Raw genomic sequence first — 25,763 nt, 5'->3', positions numbered from 1 at the left:
ATTTTTACATTTTGCCTCTCATGGAGTATCAATGTATTACAACTTCAGTAAGGCAAACAGCATTGGAGATGTCATTTACCTGCAGGCATTCACTTTCCGACACAGACTTTTTTAATTTCTTTATGCTGGGGGAAAAAGCTATCTGAACACCCTTACAGAAATAATAAAATATTGAAAAATTAATGAACTCAAGTTAAATAACTTGGCCATTACTCATGCAAAGAGATACACCCAAGGTAATTTTTGTTGCTAATGATTTAACAAATCTACTTTGGTTGTACGGATCAAACCTGTAGGGCTGTGGGACAAAAACAACTTAGCGAACACTATGCAATGAGCCTTGCGCTGCATTTATCTATATTACTTTCAAGCAGTAACACAGTTAGACAACTGAGATGCTACTTACGTAATTGACGGATCAACCTGCTTATACGCATGGGCAGCACACGACCCGCAATAGGTGTATCCTGCATGGCTAAAAAACAAAAACAAACCATATGCTAGCTTAGGTGGCACGCTAAAATAAAAGTATACTTTTTCATTTTAATGATTAGCAGCCGCAGCATTTTGAGCAGAAATGCTCTACAAAAACATTAATTGTACATAATGCAAAGAGCAAATGGGGCATTTAAGATACAACAAAAAGTGAGAATTGTGATAAGAATCAAGTGCACCTTTGCACTAATTCCAACAGCGAAGTGTGTGTGTGTATATATATATATGTGTATATATATATATGTGTATATATATATATATATTCACTGAAAAAACCATAGGTTTCACACATGTTATAGTTAGCGGAAATTTTACTGATAAAAAACCAATGAAATTCCCCCGTTATAGTTAGTGCAGGCAACTATAACTCACGCGACCGCAATCCTCTGCTGATGCGAATACTGTATTTAGACACTTATTTGCCCATGTCTTCTTCCATACATTTTTAGCTATACATATATTACAAATATTTTTTTTTCATAAAGACACATATGTCATCAGCAGAAGATTGCGGTCGCGTGAGTTATAGTTGCCTGCACTAACTATAACGGGGGAATTTCATTGGTTTTTTATCAGTAAAATTTCCGCTAACTATAACATGTGTGAAACCTATGGTTTTTTCAGTGAATTTGCAAGGTTTTTTAAATGCTAATTCCTAACTATAACGTGTGTGAAACCTATGGTTTTTTCAGTGAATTTGTACGTTTTTTTAAATGCTAAGTTACTTTACGCCATTCGTGGCGTGCACGCCCACTTAACGCAGTTCGTTCCGTGCGCGCGCGGTGCGCTTCGCGCACCGTGCGCGCACAGTGAGCACGCGGTGCGCTTCGCGCACCGCGTGCCCACTTTACGCAGTTAGTGCCGTACACGCAAGGTGGGCACGCCGTGCGCACATGGAGGACATATTATGCGCTTCCTTGTGATAGGTAATCTGTTAAATTTAATTTGTAAGTGATGACAATAATACGCCATGCACAGAGAGTGTTTTTTTTTTTTTATTAAAATTTTTAGCGTAAGCGCACCGTACGCGTACGGTAAGCGTAATCGGCGAAATTTTCAAAAAATTAAAATTTACCGTTTTTGCCCTTAGGGGATCTTTGAGGACTCAACTAACATGGCTATGTGCATGGGCGCTGTCTAAACAGCCCCTTTATATGTTTTTTGCCTTTGTTTACAGCCCCCCCTCAGAGTGCGAGAGAGAAAATGGCGGCCGCCGCTTCCTGGTTTCGACCGATTCGAAAGTTTACTTAGATGTAACAGCCAATCAGAATCGCGCTCGCGCACGCCACCGTACGCGTACGGTAAGCGTACCGTAAGCTGGCTCAGATATATATATTGATTTAAAGGCTATTTTCTCAGAATCTACTGAACAGATTTACACCAAACCTACAAAAGGCACTTCCTTGACCTAGGGACTACCTCTCTGCCAAATTTCTAGTAATTCTGTTCAGCCGTTCGGGCTGTAGCCCTGTCTAAAGGTCCTATGGAAAAATGTATGGGAAAAACGCGTTTTGGGACCCCCCTTTTATCTCAGCCCCCGCTTGACGAATCCCCCCGAGACTTTCAGGGTAGGAGCGGAGCGTAGCGCCCCACCTATTTTGAGAAATTCGCGAGGATTCGTCAACCGGCGCCAAAGTTATTCAAAATAGAATGTTGCGGATTTCCTATGGAAAAGGGGTCCTAACTATAACTACCTACTGGCGACCGCCAGTAGGTAATATATATATATATGCAACACTACTTACTGTGTTTATGTCTTGATATGTCCCTGTAATAAATGGTATATTGGCAGTACTAAACACCAAGCGAAAAAAAGAGTACTGGAGCATCTGCGTGCCATACACAACAACAACAAACAATACCCTATAGCTCGACATTTTTATGAGACACACATGCAGGACAATACACTAGTCCGCATGGTGGTAATTGACACTGTGAATCTGGGTGTGAGAGGTGGGAATCGGGAGTTGTCACTTAGAAAATTGGAGTCCCGATACATTGTTGATCTGGAGAGTCTGGCACCTAAGGGACTAAACCTAATTGAAGAATTGGCAATTCATTTTCATAATTAATTGTAGAAAATGTATTGGTCTGCATAAGAGTGTTTCGATTTTTTATATAATTTTTTTTATATATATATATTTATTTTAATTTTATTTCAGATGGGGGTACTTCCTGTTGCAAATTGTTGGAATAATTGTAGCTTAATGAAGAAATAATTTATTTATGGACAGCATAATCAACTGTGGACACTTGTGACAAGAATTTGGACATTGATATTGAATGTATTGTACTAAATGTTGCCCACTTGGGCTTAATGACAAACCAACAAGGTAATGACCGTGAGATGTATTTTTGATAACCTATTATTATTTAACAAGAGCAATGTCCGGACTATTATAAGAATGCTATTTGCTTTACCAACTAATGTGCCAGAGACAGTATGTGTATTATTATCGGCGGGGATGGACAATTTATCATATTATCATCCCAGAGGAATTCATAGGGCTGTAGGGAGCTACTATGGTATTACGGAGTATTTTAGACACAATCTGTAATGCGGGCAAGATTTTGTCCACCGTAATGAATTGAATACAAAAGTAATGATATATCAAATAATGTATTATGTGAGAAATGTAATCTGTCCAGGATAATTGACAATATTATCATATATACGAAATATATGTGCAAATAGATGCGACCATAGGACTATATTGAACCTTTCAAAGTGGCCGCACAATTGACGTTGATATGTTATGTATTTGCAGCTTTGGTCCCTCTTCTATTAACGCGTCGTTTTTCTACTTGCCGAATAAATCTATCTGCAAGCAACCTGGGTGTCCGAGTGTTTCCTGTTCATAAAGGGGAACTGTGGAGTGTATGTATGCATATATATATATATATACATATATATATATATACACATATACATACATACATACATACATGTATATATACACATCACGGCAATGTAAATGAACTGTGTTATTTTGCCATAGACCAGGCTCCTAAATCCCGGAGGGGAGGAAACAGGGAGCGTAAATTGAGGCAAATGGAATCAAGCTATATTATGCTGTTCAACACAAAGATGCCACATGGTTTAAATTCTGAGGAAGATTTATATGTTCATTTATAACGCATCTTCATTTAAATAGATCATTTTAGTGTTCGTGTTTTAACTGAACTTTGTAAACAAAACATTTTTTTTAAGGTCATTCTTTGTTATAATGTGAGACTATTCCATTTATTGTTTCCATAGTATGTGCATAAATGTTGCCAGTCTGGTCGAAAACATGGGTCTGAGGCTTGGGGAATCAGTAACTAATTATGTGTCTGATACTTAGTCATGAAGGAATACTACCACAGAGAATGGTTTACATATCAACATTAAAGAGATCTTGTATATAGAAGCACTTGCACTTTTTTGTACATAGTAAATTATTTAGTTTGGTATCTTTGCGGTAGCCCTTTGTGATACAACAGAGAATCACGACTCATTTGAGTACGGAAATTTTTAATATCTGTGTATATATGAGTAATAGACACTGTTTTAGTTTAACTGATACTTACTATGTTGCTTTTTTTCATTCTAATTCCCTGAATTGGTTTACTTTTAGATATTATTTATAATAAGTATCAAAGAAACAAAACTTAGCAATGGAGAACAGTCTGGAAGGAAGCAACAAACAGATACACATCAACAAAGTTATAACTATGAGCTTCAATTGAGAATATTATCAAGATGATAAGAATAATGGAGTAAATTATTTGATACCCAAAAGATTCCAGATGTCTGAAAGATTTTATATTCAAGTGGGCAATTAGTGACTGGCTGGAAATAACTGTTATAAGACAACAATGTGTTAATATTTTATCACTGGCAAATGAGGAATTATGAATTAGTTTTTGTGATTTGAAAGGTATATGATAAAGTTACCTTCCAGGCTAAACATTTTGGGCACTTGCTCAGGATTGTATATCAAAAATCTATTGGGCTTTTCTTTGACAGTATGCGATACGTGAAATGGTTTTTGCACTTTTTCGCACTTGCACTTTATTTAAACATTGGGTTACGCACTATGCACTTTATAATTGTAAAATAAATGTTTATATTGAAGATGGGTTTTGGATTACATTTTTAGAAAAGTAACTTCTGATGTAATTTTACTTTTTTTATAAAAATATGTCCTTATTTCACGTGCATATATGTATATACTTTTACTTATATATGTTTACATTGGCTCAATAGTATCCAAATAGCCTAAAGAAAGAACATATATCAAATATGAAGTAATATGTGGTATTGGATATTACCTGTTTAAATAAAGTTTTGTTTCAGACAAAAAAATGAACACACAACTTTCAAGAATGTATTCAGAGAATCCACATGTAAAGCTAAAGTCTTTTCTTTATGTTTAACAGCCAGTGATTGGTGCAAAAAAACCATGTGACCTTAATTGTATTTTACGTTTATGTATTTTAACCCATACACTGAACTCGTTTCTCATTGCATGAGTAAGGCAGGTGATGCCGAAACGCGTAGCAATGGAATGAAATCATTAAAACCTGTGAAGTCGTTGGTGTTGGTGTCGGTGTCCTTTCTTTTGTTGAAGATTGGAGTTGGTGGTTGATATATATATATATGCAAAAAAGAAGGAGAGAACTCTGGGTAGTTCCCAAGTTTAGGTGGACGGCAGCTCGTGTACTGAGCACCCTCAACACCAGCGACACTCTAAATTTGCTCACCTCAAATGTCTACTTTTCTATCAAAGTTTTTAAGCATAGGATTAGCACAATGCTATCCACGCCGAGATAGAAATGGACAACGTTTTTTGCCATTTGTATAGCAAAGTCTTTAAGCATAGGATAGCACAGTGCTATCCACGCCGAGCTGTAAAATGACAAAAACCATTTATCACTCCAGGCACAGTATTACAGCTTTGGATTGGTGAAATACCATGAAATACCATCCAAGCCAACCTGAAATGAATAAAAGCAACCCCGACACGTGTTTCGCTGTCATTACAGCTCTTCAGAGAGGTTTAGCTTTGTCCAGACACAAGGGAGCACCCAGTAGAAGTCAAAACAATTCCCTTGCAGGCATAGTGTGACGCATAAATTATGCAAAAAAGAAGGAGAGAACTCTGGGTAGTTCCCAAATTTAGGTGGACGGCAGCTCGTGTACTGAGCACCCTCAACACCAGCGACACTCTAAATTTGCTCACCTCAAATGTCTACTTTTCTATCAAAGTTTTTAAGCATAGGATTAGCACAATGCTATCCACGCCGAGATAGAAATGGACACATTTTTTTGCTATTTGTACAGCATTGTATATATATATATATTTTTTTTTTTTTTTTTTTTTTTTTTTTTTATTTATTATCTACTGGCGGTCACCAGTAGATAGTTATAGTTAGGACCGTGTTTCCATAGGAAATCTGAAAATTCTATTTTGAATAACTTTGGCGCCGGTTGAAGGATCCTCGCGAAATTTTCAAAACTAATGGGGCGCTCCGCTCAGCTCCTACCCTGGAAGTCTCGGGGTGATTCGTCAAGCGGGGGCTGAGAAAAAAGGGGCGTCCCAAAACGCGTTTTCCCCATGCATTTTCCCATAGGATCTTTAGTCGAAGGTACAGCCCGAACGGCTGAACAGAATTACTTGAAATTTGGCAAAGAGGTAGTCCTCAGGTCAGGGATGTGCCTTTTGCATATATGGTGTCAATCTGTTCAGTAGTTCCTGAGAAAATTGCAGTTAAAAGTACATAAATATCTATAGGCGCGCACCGTGCGTGCACCCAGCGCGCACGGTGCCGTGCGCGAGCGTAATTCTGATTGGTGGTTACATGTCAGTCAACATTCGAATCGGTCGAAATCAGGAAGTGTTGTCTGCCATTTTGTGTGTGACAGTGAAAAAGAAAGGTGGAGAACGTGGAAAGGGGGCAGGGTACAGAGTTCCTGACTCCCTAGCTTTTGTCAGGGGGTCCCTGAAGGACCATGAAGGGTGAAAAAAACTTTTTTTTTTTTTTTTTTTATCGCGGGGTGCGCGCACCGTGCGCGCACCGTCGCGAGGTGCGCGCACGGCGGGAAAAAAAATCATTAAAAAATAGAATTAAAAATCAAATTTAAGTGTTAATTGAGGGACAGAGGAACAAAAAAATGGCACAAATTATAGGGTGCCGCACGTGTGCTGCTGTATCTTGCTCTCTATTAGGGGAATGCTGGTGTCCCCATAAGAGAGAAGAGCATTGCACCGTATATGCACCCTCTTAAACAGAGGGTGTATATCCAGAGGAACAGAAGCAGGTGAAGCTGCCGCCGCAGATGAAGTGCTCGGCTGAGCTGCCGATGATGTGCTCGGCTGAGCTGCTGCGGATGTGCTCGGCTGAGCTGCTGGAGGGTTTTCTCTAGCAGCTCGAGCATAAGCCACAGAATGTACATCTCTAACGTGCCTGATCATAGTGAAGATATAAAATAGTATTTCTTTTTAGGATCTCCTCTTGATAAGACACCACCACAAAGAGTGCAGGTGACTTTTGGAGCATTCACCTTCTTCTACCCCTCTGGAAAAGTGAAAAATTGCCATATAAAAGAGTTTTTCTGTTTCCGCTGTCTCTGTGGCACAAGGGTCTCCTGCTCAATCCCAGAAGATGACTGCTGCTCTGCCATTCTCAAGTACTGGAGTACTGGAAAAGCTGCTCAGCTCCTTCTCCTATTTCTTTTTAGGATCTCCTCTTGATAAGACACCACCACAAAGAGTGCAGGTGACTTTTGGAGCATTCACCTTCTTCTACCCCTCTGGAAAAGTGAAAAATTGCCATATAAAAGAGTTTTTCTGTTTCCGCTGTCTCTGTGGCACAAGGGTCTCCTGCTCAATCCCAGAAGATGACTGCTGCTCTGCCATTCTCAAGTACTGGAGTACTGGAAAAGCTGCTCAGCTCCTTTTCCCAGGGAATCAGAAGTAATAATGAGGGGAGTGGGTGTGGTGTTGGAAGTTTCTGGAACTGAAACTACTATAAAGCAATGAAAAGTGTTGTTTCTAAATCACATCACTTGCCGCGCGCGCACCATGCACGCACGGAGCACTCACGCATGCGCGTACGGAGCATGCGCACGTGGAGCACGTACGTATGCGCACACGGAACACGTACGCAGCCGTGCACCATGCGCGCACGGACAAAAACCCTTATAAGCTTATAGAAGATATAAACTATGCTGTTCAACTGTATCCAAATGTAAAAAAAAAAAACTGAGCTATTCCATATTACTGGATAAAGTTAATATATATATATATATATATATATATATATTTATATATATATATATATATATATATATATATATATATATATATATATATATATTACCTACTGGCGGTCGCCAGTAGGTAGTTATAGTTAGGACCACGTTTCCATAGGAAAACCTCAACATTCTATTTTGAATAACTTTGGCGCCGGTCGACGAATCCTCGCGAATTTCTCAAAATAGGTGGGGCGCTACGGTCCGCTCCTACCCTGAAAGTCTCGGGGGGATCCGTCAAGCGGGGGCTGAGATAAAAGGGGGGTCCCAAAACGCGTTTTTCCCATGCATTTTTCCATAGGACCTTTAGAACGACCTACAGCCCGAACGGCTGAACAGAATTACTAGAAATTTGGCAGAGAGGTAGTCCGTAGGTCAAGGAAGTGCCTTTTGTAGGTTTGGTGTAAATCAGTTCAGTAGATTTTGAGAAAATAGCCTTTAAATCAATATATATATCTGAGCCAGCTTACGGTACGCTTACCGTACGCTTACGGTAAGCGTACGGTGGCGTGCGCGAGCGCGATTCTGATTGGCTCTTAGATCTTAGTAAACATTCGAATCGGCCGAAACCAGGAAGCGGCGGCCGCCATTTTGTGTATTTCACTCTGAAAAAAAAGAGTGAAAACAAGGAAAGGGGGCAATGAGGAGAGTTACAGACCCCCTAACAATTGTAAGGGGGTCAAAGAAGGACAGAAAAGTACAAAAAAAACATTTATTGATTTTAAAAAAAATCACGGGGTACGCGTACGGTAAGCTCACGGTAAGCGTACGGTAAAAAAAATAAAAATAAATAAATGAAAATCAGATTTAAGAGTTTAGAAATTAGGGAGCTCTAAAAAGAGCTGTTGTGTTTATGGAGTCATTTTTTTAGTGGTACCTACAAGTAAGTACCGATGCAGAGTCTAAGGTTCAAGAGGAAGACTCTGTTCCCTTCATCATTGAAGTGCACACCATCTCCTCTATAAATGTCTTGCATGTCGTAACGCAAGTTGTTGTGGTAAATGGCACCCATACCATAGTCACGGAGGAAAGCAGAAACAGATTTGTTGACGTGCTTTCTTGCTTTGTCAATCTGTGGACAGAAATGATTGGACCAGTTCCATTTTTGCCTTTGGCATATGTTGGAAAACACAAAGGCAGTTTTAGGGAAAAGTGTAAACAGTTGTGCAAAGGTGTCCTTCATAAGCATTTCCAGACCTACCCCAGTCAAAGTGCCTAGGTCATTGCCACCACAGTGCACTATTATGAGGTCAGGGTGTTGGATTTGCATGAAGGATTTCACCAATGGCATCAATTGGTGCCACTTTAACCCTCTCTGACCAATCCATTTAATGTCTACATTTGGCAAAGCAAGGTCTCTCACCATATCTGTTTTCTCTGCAAACTTTTCACTCCAGAAGACATAGCTGTGCCCTACAATCCACACTGTGAACATCTTCAAAGGAGAACTGGATGCACTCAGGAGGTGTCTTTCAGTAGAATGGCAATATGAAAAGAAAGACAGTTTGGAAATGGAGGCATACATATTTTTAACAAAACAAAAAGAACTGATTGGCTGTTTCATACCATTCTAGAAAAAAAACTAGGCTGTATGTGAAAATTAATAGAAGCATGTTTTGTATTGGTACAAAAAAATGTGTAACCAAAGAACAGTACTATGGATTTGCAGTTAGGATTGAAAAGTCAAGCACTCTTGCTCTGTGGAATTGAAACATTGTGTGTCGAACTTCTGACCTAACTGCACACAGCAGTGTTCCATGAGCTGTTGCTATGGTAGCAGGCAGAAGTCAAGTTGGGGGAAGGGTACTAGGCAGAAGTCAAGTTGGGGGCAGGGTACTTTTGGAAAAGGGTTGGTTTTCAACCAATAGAAATGTGTCATTACGTTTGAAAAAAAGGGGGAAGCACTGAGATTTGAAACTTACATGTATATGTGTGGAAAAATAGAGGGAAAGTTTGCCATTATCTGGTTCTGCTGAGAGGAGAGAGGTGTACAAAACAGAGATCCTGGCTCTGATAATCTGCTGTTTGAGTGTCACATTTCTTTCACAACTAACTAATTTTAAAGGTGAGTTTACAGTTTGAGAGGGGATGTATGTGGTAACTTAAGAAATGAATAATAGAAATGGGAATTGTTTTTGTTGTAGTTACACATGGTGGATTCATAATGTGTCAGTCTGTAAAAGAGATTTTCACTTGGCCCGAAAAAAAAAAGAGCAGTAAGTGTGCTTTCAAATTGGCAAAGAAATTTCGTTTTGGCACTAATGTGAAAACATGACTCTGTGTCCATAGAAGAATTATAGGCAGAAATTTATTGCGTCTTGCTCTGGTGATTTCACAGTTGCAGTAGATGGAAAAGAGGAGCGAATTTTTGGGGGAAGAAGCAGAGGCTTAGCACACACCCATGTGCTTGCCATGTATAGTCATGCACAGTAATTAGAAGCGAGTGGGGTTTTCAGGTTTAAGTCTGTAATGCAAATACATTCAGCATCACTAAGGCTGGTTGCTCCTGCTGGAGTGTAGGCAGTCACAGAGAATACACACGGTGGTGGTCTGAAAAAAAAACAGCTTGGACATGTGCATTTAAATAAATTTAAAAAAAAGGTTTCAGAATGTGTCAGTCTGTAAAAGTGATTTCAAAGTGTAAAAAGAGATTTTCACTTGGCCCAAAAAAAAAAGAGCAGTAAGTGTGCTTTCAAATTGGCAAAGAAATTTCGTTTTGGCACTAATGTGAAAACATGACTCTGTGTGCATAGAAGAATTATAGGCAAAAATTTATTGCGTCTTGCTCTGGTGATTTCACAGTTGCAGTAGATGGAAAAGAGGAGCGAATTTTTGGGGGAAGAAGCAGAGGGTTAGCACACACCCATGTGCTTGCCATGTATAGTCATGCACAGTAATTAGAAGCGAGTGGGGTTTTCAGGTTTAAGTCTGTAATGCAAATACATTCAGCATCACTAAGGCTGGTTGCCCCTGCTGGAGTGTAGGCAGTCACAGAGAATACACACGGTGGTGGTCTGAAAAAAAAACAGCTTGGACATGTGCATTTAAATAAATTTAAAAAAAAGGTTTCAGAATGTGTCAGTCTGTAAAAGTGATTTCAAAGTGTAAAAAGAGATTTTCACTTGGCCCAAAAAAAAAAGAGCAGTAAGTGTGCTTTCAAATTGGCAAAGAAATTTCGTTTTGGCACTAATGTGAAAACATGACTCTGTGTGCATAGAAGAATTATAGGCAGAAATTTATTGCGTCTTGCTCTGGTGATTTCACAGTTGCAGTAGATGGAAAAGAGGAGCGAATTTTTGGGGGAAGAAGCAGAGGGTTAGCACACACCCATGTGCTTGCCATGTATAGTCATGCACAGTAATTAGAAGCGAGTGGGGTTTTCAGGTTTAAGTCTGTAATGCAAATACATTCAGCATCACTAAGGCTGGTTGCCCCTGCTGGAGTGTAGGCAGTCACAGAGAATACACACGGTGGTGGTCTGAAAAAAAAGAGTTATTTGAGATATAATATTGTGATTATACTCCTGAAACAAAAATATCAGACGGTATTTTATTGAAAAAAGTTTTGTTTTTAGATGATATTTTTTTAGAATAATATGCATTTCTGTAATGATAAGTTTAAGTGAGAAGAGATTCTGGGCTTTTTTAATACAATCTTTGAGATTGTTATTTTTTTTTGCCCGCTGTAAAATGATGAATGCAATTGCTTTCACAATTTATAGTGAAATGCAATATATTCTGAAAACAGCAAAAATAAGGCAAAAATATTTTTTGGTAAAAAATGTAAATATGTGTACTGTATTATAAAATGGTTTAAAAATATTAATACTTTTTTCTTTTTTTTCAGATCGATATAGAAAATTTTCGTAAACTACAACCATTTAAAAAACTATTTTTTAAAAAAACAAATGAATAAATATTTTTTTCAGTGAGTATGGTAAGTCAATAGTAATAATTGTAGTCTCTCAAGGACCTTGTAATGTGAAAAATGATTTTTAGTGTTTTTTTTAAAAAATAAAAAAAAAGGTACGCTTACCGTACGCGTACGGTAAAAAAAAAAAAAAAAGTTTTTTAAAAAAAATGTAAAAAAAAGATGAAAGATAAGGTTGGCTCTTAAAAGAACCGTTGTGTTCATGCAGGGACAGAGGAAAGGAACCATGGGAAAATCATTCAAAGCTACAAATGTGCTGATCTATTTTGTTATTCACTAGGGAAACACTGGTCTCCCTATAACAAATTAGAGCTTTACAAAATGTGCAATGAATATCAACCTTCCGAAATCGAGGGTTCATTTCCAGAGGGCCAGCAAAAGGAGATTCTCCCCCCACAGATGAAGGGCTCACCTGAGCTGCAGAAGAAGGAGTAAGCTCTGCAGGTGATGGTCCAGGCTGAGCTGCTGTGGATGTACTGGCTCGTCTTTCTGAAGAGTTACCTCCAAAAAGTTGAGCATGTGTCCTTTTGTGTACATCCTTGAGGTGCCTCATCATGGTGTGATTCCCAAAGGAATACTTCCTGTCAGGATTACCTCTAGAAAGTACACGCTGACACAGCTTGCAAGTAACTAAGGGTGCATTCACCTTTTGCTGGCCTTCTGGAAAAGTAAAATAATCCCAAACATAAGAAGGCTTTACTTTCCTCGCTCTCTGCCTCAAGACAGTGCTGCTGGTGCTAGCCTCACTCTCAGAAGAGCTCTGCTGTTCTGCCATCGTATCCCAAAGACAAACCAGCTCCTTCTCCCAAGGGATCACAAGCAGAAATGAGGGGAATGGGTGTGGTGTAGGAGAGTTCTAGAACTGAAAGTAGTTTCAACCAATCAAAAGTTGTGTTTCATGATCACATGACCAACCGTACGCTTACGGTACGCTTACGGTACGCTTACGGCAAAAAGTACGCGTGCGCGTAAAAAAGACACGCGCTTGCGCGCATGCGCATAACAGTCATTTCCCGGCACTTCCGCGTAACGTGCGCGTGTTGCGTAAGCGCGCACGCGTCCCACGCGCACTACGCGCGCTACGCAAAGTACGTAACTATACGCAAGCAGCGTAGATAGATTACGGATGTTGCGTAAACCGTACGCTTACCGTGAGCTTACGGTACGCGTACTATAAAAAAAAGAAAAAAAAAAAATAAATCTGGAAATAAATTTTACTTGTTTATTTTAAAAAATTTATATAAAATAAATATTTAATGATTTTAAAAAATTAAGCATAGTCTTTATAAAAGGTAAAAAATTAAATTAAAAATATGTTTGAAAAAAATGAAGAAAAAAAAAAAAAAATAGCATTTAAAAAACCTTGCAAATTCACTGAAAAAAACATGGGTTTCACACACGTTATAGTTAGGAATTAGCATTTAAAAAACCTTAGAAATTCACTGAAAAAACCATAGGTTTCACACACGTTATAGTTAGGAATTAGCATTTAAAAAACCTTAGAAATTCAGTGAAAAAACCATAGGTTTCACACACGTTATAGTTAGCTGGACATTTTACTCGTAAAAAACCAATGAAATTGCCCCGTTATAGTTAGTTCAGCTAACTATAACTCGCGCGCCCGCAATGCACTGCTGATGACGTCACATATTACATCACTCATGACATGGTCAGTGACATCACTCATGACATCACTGATGACATCTCAAATGACATCACTGATGACATCACTGATGACATCATCCTTGTGATAGAGTGGCAGACCTCCTCTCACCTTAATATAAGCTTTGATACACACATTCAAAAATAGAGACTAAAAATTTCAAAACAATGGACATACCAATACCAGTTACAACAACCTCTTCAGTAATTCAAAGATCCACATACACATCCACTCATTCACCAACAGTCCTACACAGTCACTCATACATGTACTCACTCATCATATGTACTCATACATCTATACATCCTGTTACACAATGCCACTCATCCATAGAGTTACTCACACACATAGTCACTCATGCTAAAAAAGAATAAAACATACATTTACTTGCATATACAGTAATACACACACCACCATACTTACTTCTACGGAAACTTACACATACTTAGTCTTTTAAACAATCACTTATAGAAACACATACTTATTCATACAGGAACTCTTTCAATCTCTCCCTCTCATATATACTCACATATATACACCAATACTCACATATACTAGTTTAAAACATATGTAGTTACTCCTGAAGACACTATTGAGACAGTCATTCACTCACTAACACACCCATACACACACTCATCCACCCATACAGTCCTGCACACATGCTGTCTTCAACACATACAAACAGTGAGTCACTCATTCATGCATCTATGCACTACGTAATACCCCCCACCGTACCATGCAGACACTCAGACTGATACTCAAAAAAACAACTAATAACCTATATAGACACCCATGTAGCTACTCACCAACCCATGCAGCCACTTATACACAAAGTGAGAGATACACTTAATCAGTCAGTTACACAATCAATTTTTCAAAAACAAATCATCCATTTAGACACTTATATACCCATTTATTCTTCCATCGACCTTGAGATATACATATATAAAACATATTTAATTTTCAGAAAAACACACATTCACTGGATGATGTCATCAGTGATGTCATCAGTGATGTCATTTGAGATGTCATCAGTGATGTCATGAGTGATGTCACTGACCATGTCATGAGTGATGTAATATGTGACGTCATCAGCAGTGCATTGCGGGCGCGCGAGTTATAGTTAGCTGAACTAACTATAACGGGGCAATTTCATTGGTTTTTTACGAGTAAAATGTCCAGCTAACTATAACATGTGTGAAACCTATGGTTTTTTCACTGAATTTCTAAGGTTTTTTAAATGCTAATTCCTAACTATAACGTGTGTGAAACCTATGGTTTTTTTACTGAATATATATATATATATATATATATATTACCTACTGGCGGTCGCCAGTGGGTAGTTATAGTTAGGACCACGTTTCCATAGGAAATCCGCAACATTCTATTTTGAATAACTTTTGCGCCGGTCGACGAATCCTCGCGAATTTTTCAAAATAGGTGGGGCGCTACGCTCCGCTCCTACCCTGAAAGTCTCGGGGGGATTCGTCAAGCGGGGGCTGAGATAAAAGGGGGGTCCCAAAACGCGTTTAGACACAGCTACAGCCCGAACGGCTGAACAGAATTACTTGAAATTTGGCAGAGAGGTAGTCCTCAGGTCAAGGAAGTGCCTTTTGTAGCTTTGGTGTAAATCTGTTCAGTAGATTCTGAGAAAATAGCCTTTAAATCAATATATATATCTGAGCCAGCTTACGGTGCGCTTACGGTGCGCTTACCGTACGCGTACGGTGACGTGCGCGAGCGCGATTCTGATTGGCTCTTAGATCTTAGTAAACATTCGAATCGGCCGAAACCAGGAAGCGGCGGCCGCCATTTTCTCTCTCGCACTCTGAGTGGGGCAGCATAAATGAAGCCCAAAAATGTGTAAAGGGGCAGTATATGGAGATAATAATCACCCAGCAATGATATACGGGCCCCCAAACAACCCACAAGGCCAAAAAATTTTTTTTTTTTTTTTCGAAAAATCGCCGATTACGCTTACCGTACGCGTACGGTAAAAATTTAAAAAAAAAAAAAAAAGTATCCACACACTCCCCACCCAGCAGAGGATTGCGGTCGCGTGAGTTATAGTTGCCTACAGTAACTATAACGGGGGAATTTCATTGGTTTTTTATCAGTAAAATCTACAGCTAACTATAACATGTGTGAAACCTATGGTTTTTTCAGTGAATATATATATATATATATATATATGTTATCTACTGGCGGTCGCCAGTAGATAGTTCTAGTTAGGACCGAGATCCCATAGGAAATCTGAAAATTCTATTTTGAATAACTTTGGCGCCGGTTGACTTATCTTCGTGAAATTTTCAAAACTAATGGGTGATTCGTCAAGCGGGGGCTGAGAAAAAAGGGGGGTCCCAAAACGCGTTTTCCCCATGCATTTTCCCATAGGACCTTTAGTCGAAGGTACAGCCCGAACGGCTGAACAGAATTACTTGAAATTTGGCAAAGAGGTAGTCCTCAGGTCAGGCATGTGCCTTTTGCTTAAATGGTGTAAATCCGTTCAGTAGTTCCTGAGAAAATCTAAAGTAAAATGGTATATATCTGGGCGGAGCCTAACCACACATCTCATCGTGAGGTCTGATTGGCTGTCAGCACTTCATCCAAGAAGTGTTGGCAGCCATCTTGGGACCAATATACATGATAGCACCTCATTAAAAAGCATTGCAGTTAATAGAAGGTTTTAAGACTTTAGTTACATTATAAATCATTTGTTGATGGTACCATACTAATTTTAGGAATTGTGGTGTGTTCTAAGGTGATTTTACCATGTGAAAAAGCCTTCTGCTGTGATATCATGAATCATGTTTGAGAGAAAACTATTTTCTCATGCTTTTCCCACAGAGGTTTGGAAGGTGATCTATAAGCTAACTGAGAGCATATTTTCTGTAAACTCACATTATCTTTCTCAGTCATGTGAGAATGAAGTCTGACATTCTCAGTAAAACATGTACATCCAACAAGGGCAGAGAATGTCAGTTGATTCCTTTGTGTTCTACTGCAGCTTCCCAGAGCGTTCCAAGGAACAACTAGAGCGCTAACAGTCTTACTTATGACAAACGTATGGCACACCTGAAGCCATCTTGGTTGGAATAAAGTGGTAATTCTTAAAACATTTAATTTAAAAAGGAACAAAATGAGGGGGTTCATTTTGCCATAGAAAGTAAGTATGATTAGTGCTGCAGAAAGAAAAATTAGGGCACATTTTGACTTCTCAAATCCTCTTCTATTTCATTAAAAAATTCTGACATGCAGACTGAAACATGCACTTTGAATACCAACAGGAGACTTCCCTGGTGAGCAGTAGCTTTACTACAGTGATCTAATGAGCAACTAGAGTGCTAACATTCAGAATTTATGGCAAATGTGTGACACATCTGAATGCCTTCTTGATGGAACCAAGTAAAAAAACTGAAAGTATTTCCTACTGAGGAGACTGCAGTAAATGAGGAAATTAGGAAACTTCATAAGAAATAAATCTCCCAAGATGGCCACCAGAGACAAAAGAGCCCAAATGTAGCACAAATATCACCCAGATGTAGCCTGAATATAGCCCAATGACAGAATGTCCCAGAGTGTTCTTAAGAACAGCTAGAGTGCTTACTGTCTTACTTATGACAAAGTATGGCACACCTGAAGCCATCTTGATTGAAATAAACTGGCAACACTTAAAACATTTAATTTCAAAAGGAACACAATGAGGGGGTTCATTTTGCCATAGAAATTATGATTAGTGCAGAAGAAAGAAAAATTAGGGCACATTTTGACTTCTCAAATCCTCTTCTATTTCATAAAAAAATTCTGACATGCAGACTGAAACATGCACTTTGAATACCAGCAGCAGACTTCCCTGGTGAGCAGTAGTTTTACTACAGTGATCTAATGAGCAACTAGAGTGCTAACATTCAGAATTTATGGCAAATGTGTGACACATCTGAATGCCTTCTTGATGGAACCAAAATAAAAAACTGAAAGTATTCCCACTGAGGAGACTGTAGTAAATGAGGAAATTAGGAAACTTCATAACAAATAAATCTCCCAAGATGGCCACCAGACACAAAAGATCCTAAATGCAGCACAAATATCACCCAGATGTAGCCCACATGTAGCCCAATGACAGAAGTGTGCAAAACACTTATTTTTGTGTATTTGCAGTTTTATATGTAGCCCAAGTATAGCCTAATGACAGAATGTCCCAGAGTGTTCTTAAGAACAACTAGAGCGCTTTCTGTCTTACTTATGACAAAAGAATGGCACACCTGAAGCCATCATGATTGGAATAAACTGATAACACTTAAAACATTTAATTTAAAAAGGAACACAATGAGGGGGTTCATTTTGCCATAGAAATTATGAATAGTGCTGAAGAAAGAAAAATTAGGGCACATTTTGAGTGACTTCTCAAATCCTCTTCTATTTCATTAAAAAATTCTGATATGCAGACTGAAACATGCACTTTAAATACCAGCAGCAGACTTCCGTGGTGAGCAGTAGATTTACTACAGTGATCTAATGAGCAACTAGTGTGCTAACATTCAGAATTTATGGCAAATGTGTGACATATCTGAATACCTTCTTGATGGAATCAAAGTAAAAAAAACTTAAAGCATTTCCTACTGAGGAGACTGCAGTAAATGAGGAAATTAGGAAACTTCATAACAAATAAATCTCCCAAGATGGCCACCAGACACAAAAGAGCCTAAATGCAGCACAAATATCACCCAGATGTAGCCCACATGTAGCCCAATGACAGAAGTGTGCAAAACGCTTATTTTTTGTGTATTTGCAGTTTTATATAGTGCAGACTTGTCAGGTATTGGAATGCTTTACGTGAGCATTGGTTACATCACACAAGATCAAATTCATTTTGGTTGTAGACATGGGGAGATTAACTGATTTGACCACAATCACAGAATATTGAGCTGAAGCAGAAACTCCAACCTGGTTCCCCAGTTGCAAAGTCTGCAGCTCTGGAAGTAACACCACATCCTCTCGCCAAGGTGCAACATTTAATCAAGTGGTCAACTGGATAAAAAAAACAAAGATTACAAATAATTTAAAAGTTCTGTGTCGCTATTTGAAAACTCAGAAAATATGTCCTCATTTTAGTTTTTTAGAGCACTAACCATAATTTTGATGCAAATAAGACCCTCTCATATATGTATTTCTAAAGGAAATACTCTAGGCATTACAGTTTTGATTACATCAAGATGACGTCAGGCGTTCCACACTTTTGTAATAAATATAGAATGTTAGCAATCTAGTGGTTCATTGGGATACTGTTGAGAGGCAGAGGCCATGGGCAAGGACTCTGAAAATTGAAGGCAGGTAGGAGAGTGCAGAGGCAACAATTTGACCACACTGGGCAGCCAGGAAGGGCAGTGGCAGCACAACAGACTATGGAGGGCAGTGGAAAGGGGGGCAGGGGCAACAAACCAACAATACAGGACTGGCAAGAAAGGCTGTGGCAATTTAATAGACCATTGTGGGCAGAAGGAAGAGGCAGTGGTAGTACAACCATACATGCCAACAGACCTGTTTCAGCCAGGAAACGTCCAATGTTTTTAAGCTCAAATGGGCTTTATTTGATCTGTCTTTTGAAAATATCAAGGACCCCCTGTAAATATTTAGGTAAATTCCTAGGACAGGGTAACAAACACAATGAAGGGTATATTCCTAGGCAATTACATTAGATATAAACATAAGCCACTAGGTCAAGAGATATAAAGCTGAAAACATTACAAAAGCTGTTAATGAAAGCCAGTGTACCATACAATAATGAAGGTTAAAACATTTTTTTATTTATTATTAGCAATGTAAAATCATATAGTGTGTTTAAATTAATGAAAAACTTAAACACAATTCAATTTCTAAAAATGTACATAAGTTTTAAAAGAGAACAAACTTTTAAACAAATATCAATAGGTGTACAAACACAATAGCAAAAAAAGTCTATTCAATGAACACAATATAAAATAATAAGAGTGAATCAAAGTATGAACATTATATGAAGTTGCGGCAATGGATTATCTTCTGTATCTGGACCAATGGGAAACAGACTCAAAGAATGGAGCCACTTCATTGTAGATGAACTTCTTCTCGAATAGGGCCATGTAAATGTTGGCTATTGTGGGAGCAACTGAAGCTCCCATACTGACTCCTTTCGTTTGGTGGTATAGTTGTTGGTCAAACTCAAATATATTTTCTGTCAAGACGGTCTGTAAACATTTTGTGAAAAAAGGCTTAGAACAAGGGATGTTGTACTCATCAATAAACCAGAGAACCGATTCCAACGCTTCTTTTTGTGGGATATTACTGTATAAGGATTCTACATCCAAAGTTACTAGAATATCGGTGGCTGGATTAAAATGGAGGTTCTCTACTTTATTGATGATGTCACAAGTATCTTGCACAAATGAGGGAATTTGGCAGACGAATGGTCTGATTTTGTGATCTAGAAATTTTGATATTGGTTCAGTGACCGAACCAATAGTGGACACAATGGGTCTGTATGGGGGGTCGTGGATGTTTTTGTGTGTTTTTGGGACCCCATAGATGCAAGGAGTTTTTTTATCCGAAAAGTTTAAAAAATCGAATTCTTTTTTGCTAATGTGGCCAGCTTCTAAGGCGGCCATTGTGTATTTTTGTATCTCTTGGCTCACTTTCGTCATAGGATTAGATGTTATTTTTTTGTAGAATTTGTGGTCATTCAGCATGGCTTGCATCTTTAATTTGTAGTTGTCAGTGTCAGTGATCACAATTCCCCCTCCTTTGTCGCAACTTTTTACAACAATATCCTTGTTATTTGCTAATGCTTTTAAAGAGAAGAATTCTTCTTTGTTCAGATTATATAGTGGTTTAGGAATAAAGCGAGTAGCTTGGTCTAATCTTTTTAAAACTACATGTTCAAAGATTTCGACTTCAGGGCCAATTTGGTCTAAAGATGGAAGAAAGGTAGAGGGTAGTGATAGTTCCTTTACGGTATTTAATTCTTCGAAGGGACCATTTTCTCCATTGAAGAACTTCTTCAACCTAATCTTTCGAAAAAACGAAAAAATATCTTTGTAAAGTTCAAATTTGTTGACAGAGGCATGGGGAACGAAAGAGAGTCCCTTTGATAGTACCGTATTAGTTGTAGGATCTAATGTGTGAGATGATAGATTAAAGATAGGAATGGTTTCTTTTATCTCCAGTATTGTTTGTTGCGGGTCTCTAGAAATGGTTGAGGGTCTGCTTGGTGATGATAATTCTGGTATGTCTCTCTGGGTTGTGGTTGGAATCTGACTCTCTGGCGACCCCTGTTGTTTCCGCGCTGTCCTAAAAAAGGCTTGCGTGTGGTTTGATTAGAGGGATTGTATCTACTATCTGACTCATAATAGTTTGGATTATTTTCTCCTTCTGAATCGGTCGTGTCAGAGAAAGTCCTAACTTTTTGGCTTTTGGAGGTGTTCTCATTTATGTATTGATTGGCTTTATAAAAGTGCTCTCCAAGATACGGATAGGTTCTCTCTATTGAGTAAAACCTTTTATCTTTTGTTAGTTTCTCTGTTTTACGTTTATTTAGATACTCGGCAAAGGATGCTAACTCTTTTTCTGATTCTTCCAGTTTCTTTTTAGCGTCCTCTAGGCTATTACATTTTTTTATTTTATCTTCTAACTCTAGGAGTTCTAATTTTAGGGTCGCTACTAGTTCTTTTGCTGTCTCTATTATTAGGATCATCAGATCTCTTGAACATCTACTGGCTATCATGCTCCATCTTTCTAGAAAAGGTTTGTGTTGGATAAAGAGGCCTGGAATGTTACGAACACGGAGCCCCTGGGGAATAATTCCAGCTCTAAGGTATTCTATCATGAATTCTCCATGCGCTTCCATCCTTTTTATTTTTTTCTTTAGGTTGGAAATTGTTAAGATGTCATCATTATTTTGCATATTAATATTCGTGCTGTTACTGAAAGTATTACTGCTGCCCACAAGTGCAGCGAAATCTTCGTCTGAGAATCCGAAAGTTCTGAGCTTGTCCATAGCTACTATAGGATCTAGATATTCCCTTACTGTTGGGAAAATTAGTTGTCTAAGAAAAGTTGGGAGATAACCGTTAGAATGTATAGATTAGACAGCTTATTTCAGAATGTAAGATAGAAAAGAGAAGAACTAGTGGTAATGGGAAGAGCTGATTTTTTACAATATACGGTTGACATATGGGGATAAAGAAACACAACAACAGTCCCACACAGACAAGCTGTGGGTAAATCTTTTGAAAATATCAAGGACCCCCTGTAAATATTTAGGTAAATTCCTAGGACAGGGTAACAAACACAATGAAGGGTATATTCCTAGGCAATTACATTAGATATAAACATAAGCCACTAGGTCAAGAGATATAAAGCTGAAAACATTACAAAAGCTGTTAATGAAAGCCAGTGTACCATACAATAATGAAGGTTAAAACATTTTTTTATTTATTATTAGCAATGTAAAATCATATAGTGTGTTTAAATTAATGAAAAACTTAAACACAATTCAATTTCTAAAAATGTACATAAGTTTTAAAAGAGAACAAACTTTTAAACAAATATCAATAGGTGTACAAACAAGAGTGAATAAGAGTGAATCAAAGTATGAACATTATATGAAGTTGCGGCAATGGATAATCCATTGCCGCAACTTCATATAATGTTCATACTTTGATTCACTCTTATTATTTTATATTGTGTTCATTGAATAGACTTTTTTTGCTATTGTGTTTGTACACCTATTGATATTTGTTTAAAAGTTTGTTCTCTTTTAAAACTTATGTACATTTTTAGAAATTGAATTGTGTTTAAGTTTTTCATTAATTTAAACACACTATATGATTTTACATTGCTAATAATAAATAAAAAAATGTTTTAACCTTCATTATTGTATGGTACACTGGCTTTCATTAACAGCTTTTGTAATGTTTTCAGCTTTATATCTCTTGACCTAGTGGCTTATGTTTATATCTAATGTAATTGCCTAGGAATATACCCTTCATTGTGTTTATTTGATCTGTCTCCTGTCTACAATCTCCTCTTTTTCAATGTAACTCAAAGGGGAAATTCAATACCCCAGTTTTTTTTATAAAATCTCCCTCTTACCAAGTTCAAAATGTTCGCAAGTATGGTACATTGAATCATGGTAGGCAGGAGGAATTGGGGTAGGGACATGGACTCGGATAACAGAGGACAGGAGGGACATGGAGAGATGCACCAAACTGACCCTACAGGGCAGGCATCAGGGTTTGCAGCAGCACAATACACCACACAGCGCAAGCGGGACGGGAGTGCAGCACAACAATCCATAGAAAGCAATAGGGAGGGAACAGGACCTTGCACATGGACAAAAGAGAACAGATGGGAAAGAGGCAATGGTAGCTAGCTGACCATAATGGACAGACAGGAGAGAAGGCTGCAGCATAACAGACCATAAAGGGCAGGAGGGACGGATCAGGGACATTACAATGGAACAGACAAGCCAGGAGGGAGGGAATAGGGGATCTGCACATGGAAACAGAGGGCTGGGGCAAGGTGGCAGGGCAGGAGCAGCAAGATGACCATGGAGGTCAGGCAGGATGGGCACTAGAAACAAGGCACACCATGGAGAGCAACAATGAGACTATGGTGGCATACACACAGACCATGGAGGGAAGGTGGGAGGGGTTCAGGGGCAGCTAGCTGACCACACAGGGCAGGTGGGAGGGGCCATGGCAGCACAGAAGACCATGCATGGCAAGCGGGAGGGTTAGTGGCAGCACAATGGCTATGATGGGCAAGTAGGAGGGTGCAGGGGCATGCACAAAGGACCATGGAGGATAGAAGGAAGGGTCAGGACCTGGGCACAGACAAGAGAGTTCAGGGGAAGGGGCCTCACAACAGACCGCACAGGGCAGGCAGGAGGAGCAGTTGCAGCACAACAGACCAGGGAGGGCAGAAGGGTGTGGCAGTACAATGGACCATGTAGGACAGGAGGAAGAGGATAGGTGGCGGAATGGCATGTGGACAGGCAGGGTGGCAGGGACAGGTTACAGTCATCTGACAATGCTAGGCAGGTGGGAGGGGAGTGGCAGCTCAGCAGAACACTCAGAGTAGATAGGAGTGGCAGGTCCATGGAACATGGTGGGCAAAAAGGATGGAGCAGGGGCATGCACAAAGACATCAGAGGGCAGGGGGAAGGAGAATAGGGGCAGCAAGCTAAGCACAGAGTTTAAGCAGGAGGTCAATGATGGGGCATAGAATTGGGCAATGGAGGGCAGGAGGAGTGGACTGGTACATCATACTAAATTGAGGGCAGTGGCAGCACATCAGACCATTCATGGCAGGAGGGAGGAGGCTAGTCCATGGATTCACACAACAGAGGATAGGGAGGAGGGGGATGGGGCAGCAAGCTAACTGTTCAGAGAAGGCGGGTATTAGGAACTTTATTGTTTTTAAAACGTGTGTCTGTGCGAACTACTTAAAATATGAACAAGTATGCAGCATAATCTCACTTTTATTCAGGAAGAAGAGGACGTTTGTGACTGTGACTCCGGGCTCACTTGGCAGAAACACCCCCTGACCCTCCACCCCCTATCACAAAATGTAATGCCCGTGAAAAGGGTAGGTGGACGCAGTGTTATATAGAACATAGTCCTGAGAGCACGATCGAAAATGAAAACTAGATATAGTGTATGGTATAAACTATGCACCAAAAAGTGTGATGTAAGATGAACCGGGCGTGAAATATAATATGCAATACATTGTGCGCAATGACAGATTTATTGGAGAGCGCGAGATAGCACAGGCACTAGCGCGTGCTATGCGATATGCGCCTTGGAGTGTAATATGCACAGGGCAGTGTTGTGTAACCTAACTAGTCTCTAAAGTTGTAATATAAAATATGTGCTGGGGAGTGTAACGTTGCATATGCACTGTGACAAAGATATGGATCCCAGATTGTAATATGTATGGCATAGCACTGTGCGTTATAACATAGGCATCGAGGAAGGCACGTTAGATGGGGCAATATAACGCGTGCGAAGACAAGTGTGGCATGACATATTCACGGGGTGGTGTTACAGTGCACATGGGCTAGAGAGTGTCATAGCATATGCACTAGCTGGTGGAGTACAACACAGAGGTGTGTGGCACTCAGCAGGCAATGGTGGGTGTAACACAGCATTGGGCTCTGCCAGGAGCGCGCTGTGACTCTCAAGTGATGTTCGTCCCCTTTCCAGAGAGTAAAATAAAAATTATTACACATCCGGCAGTGGATGTGTGTTTTATTAACCGTGAGGGGGGTTTCTTGCATAGTTTTGGTCGAATTTTTGTCGAATCCCCTTTGAATGGCTCGGTGTGCATGTGTATTAAATGTGCTCGTCAATAGCTACCCATGTTTGTATAAATAAACGACAAGGGTGTCTAACGGAATTAGGCACGGTAGGGCATCAGACATGTCAGAGCTTCACTAATGGTGTAAATACATTCCACGTGGATTCATTGTATGCATAGTCGCCTTTTAATGAATATCACGCAAATCGTCATGGTGATAGGTACGTACGGTTTGTCCAGCATGTCCTAGGTGTGTCTATAAATATATATTTTTAAAAAATAATAAAAAACAGTGGCCGGCCCTGGGGATTGGGGTCAAAAAAATATAATTAGGAGACAGGCCCTGGGTGATGGGGTCATCAGGGCCAATACATTAGAATAAGAAGGGGAACCACACAGCCCCCCTTCTCAAAAAATTAAAATAAATAAAAGACTGGCATCGTGCCGGAGGCCACGCCCCCTCCTTGCAGCACTCTGCAAACGCGCCCCCTGGCGAATTGTAAGTTGGGGAATTAATTCCTCTTCAATACTGAGGGTCCCTGAGGGCCAACTAGCCCAACAGGCATCTCCAGTATGCGCTAGGGAGCTGCGCTGCAGACAGGTGTTCTGAGGCCAAGCCCCTTTTTACACCTCACTGCAACGCAGCTCTGTGGCGCTTACTGGAGGTACCTAGTGGTCTAGTTTGACCCTAGGGACCCTTAGGATTCAAGGGGACTTAATCTCTCAACTTAGAACAGCCACAGGGCGCGTTTACACAGTGGTGAAGGGAGGGGACGGGGCCTGAGGTGACGTGTGCAAACACGCACTATGGCATGTTTTAAATTGGGGATATAATTTCCCTTCAATACTGAGGGCCCCTGGGGGCTAACTAGCCCACCAAGTGCTTCCAGTAAGCGCCACTGAGCTGCATTGCAGAGAGGTGGTCCAGGCCGTGCCACTTTTTACACCTCTCTGCAACGCAGCTCTGTGGCACTTACTGGAGGTACCTAGTGGGCTAGTTGGACCCTAGGGACCCTCAGGATTCAAATGAACTTAATCTCCCAACTA

The 25,763-nt window shown here is 39.6% G+C and overlaps 1 protein-coding gene across 3 annotated transcripts in view; it reads right to left on the bottom strand.

Annotated features, from left to right (window-relative positions):
* The window catches only part of MEMO1 (mediator of cell motility 1), a 274,285-nt gene that overhangs the window by 173,527 nt on the left and 74,995 nt on the right, over nt 1-25,763 (bottom strand). For 2 of the 3 annotated variants that reach the window (XM_085612203.1, XM_085612205.1), the window contains exon 3: nt 407-475. The exons of the other annotated variant lie outside the window; for it this stretch is intronic. In XM_085612203.1, the coding sequence (XP_085468329.1) occupies nt 407-475 (69 nt within the window). The remainder of the gene's footprint in view (nt 1-406; nt 476-25,763) is intronic. 3 annotated transcript variants of the gene reach the window in all.

This window comes from Triturus cristatus, chromosome 6 (genome assembly GCF_964204655.1).
Source record: "Triturus cristatus chromosome 6, aTriCri1.1, whole genome shotgun sequence".
In the NCBI taxonomy this organism is placed as follows: domain Eukaryota; kingdom Metazoa; phylum Chordata; class Amphibia; order Caudata; family Salamandridae; genus Triturus; species Triturus cristatus.
Note: the sequence above shows the minus strand (reverse complement) of the source record. Positions and strands in the feature narration are given on the sequence as shown.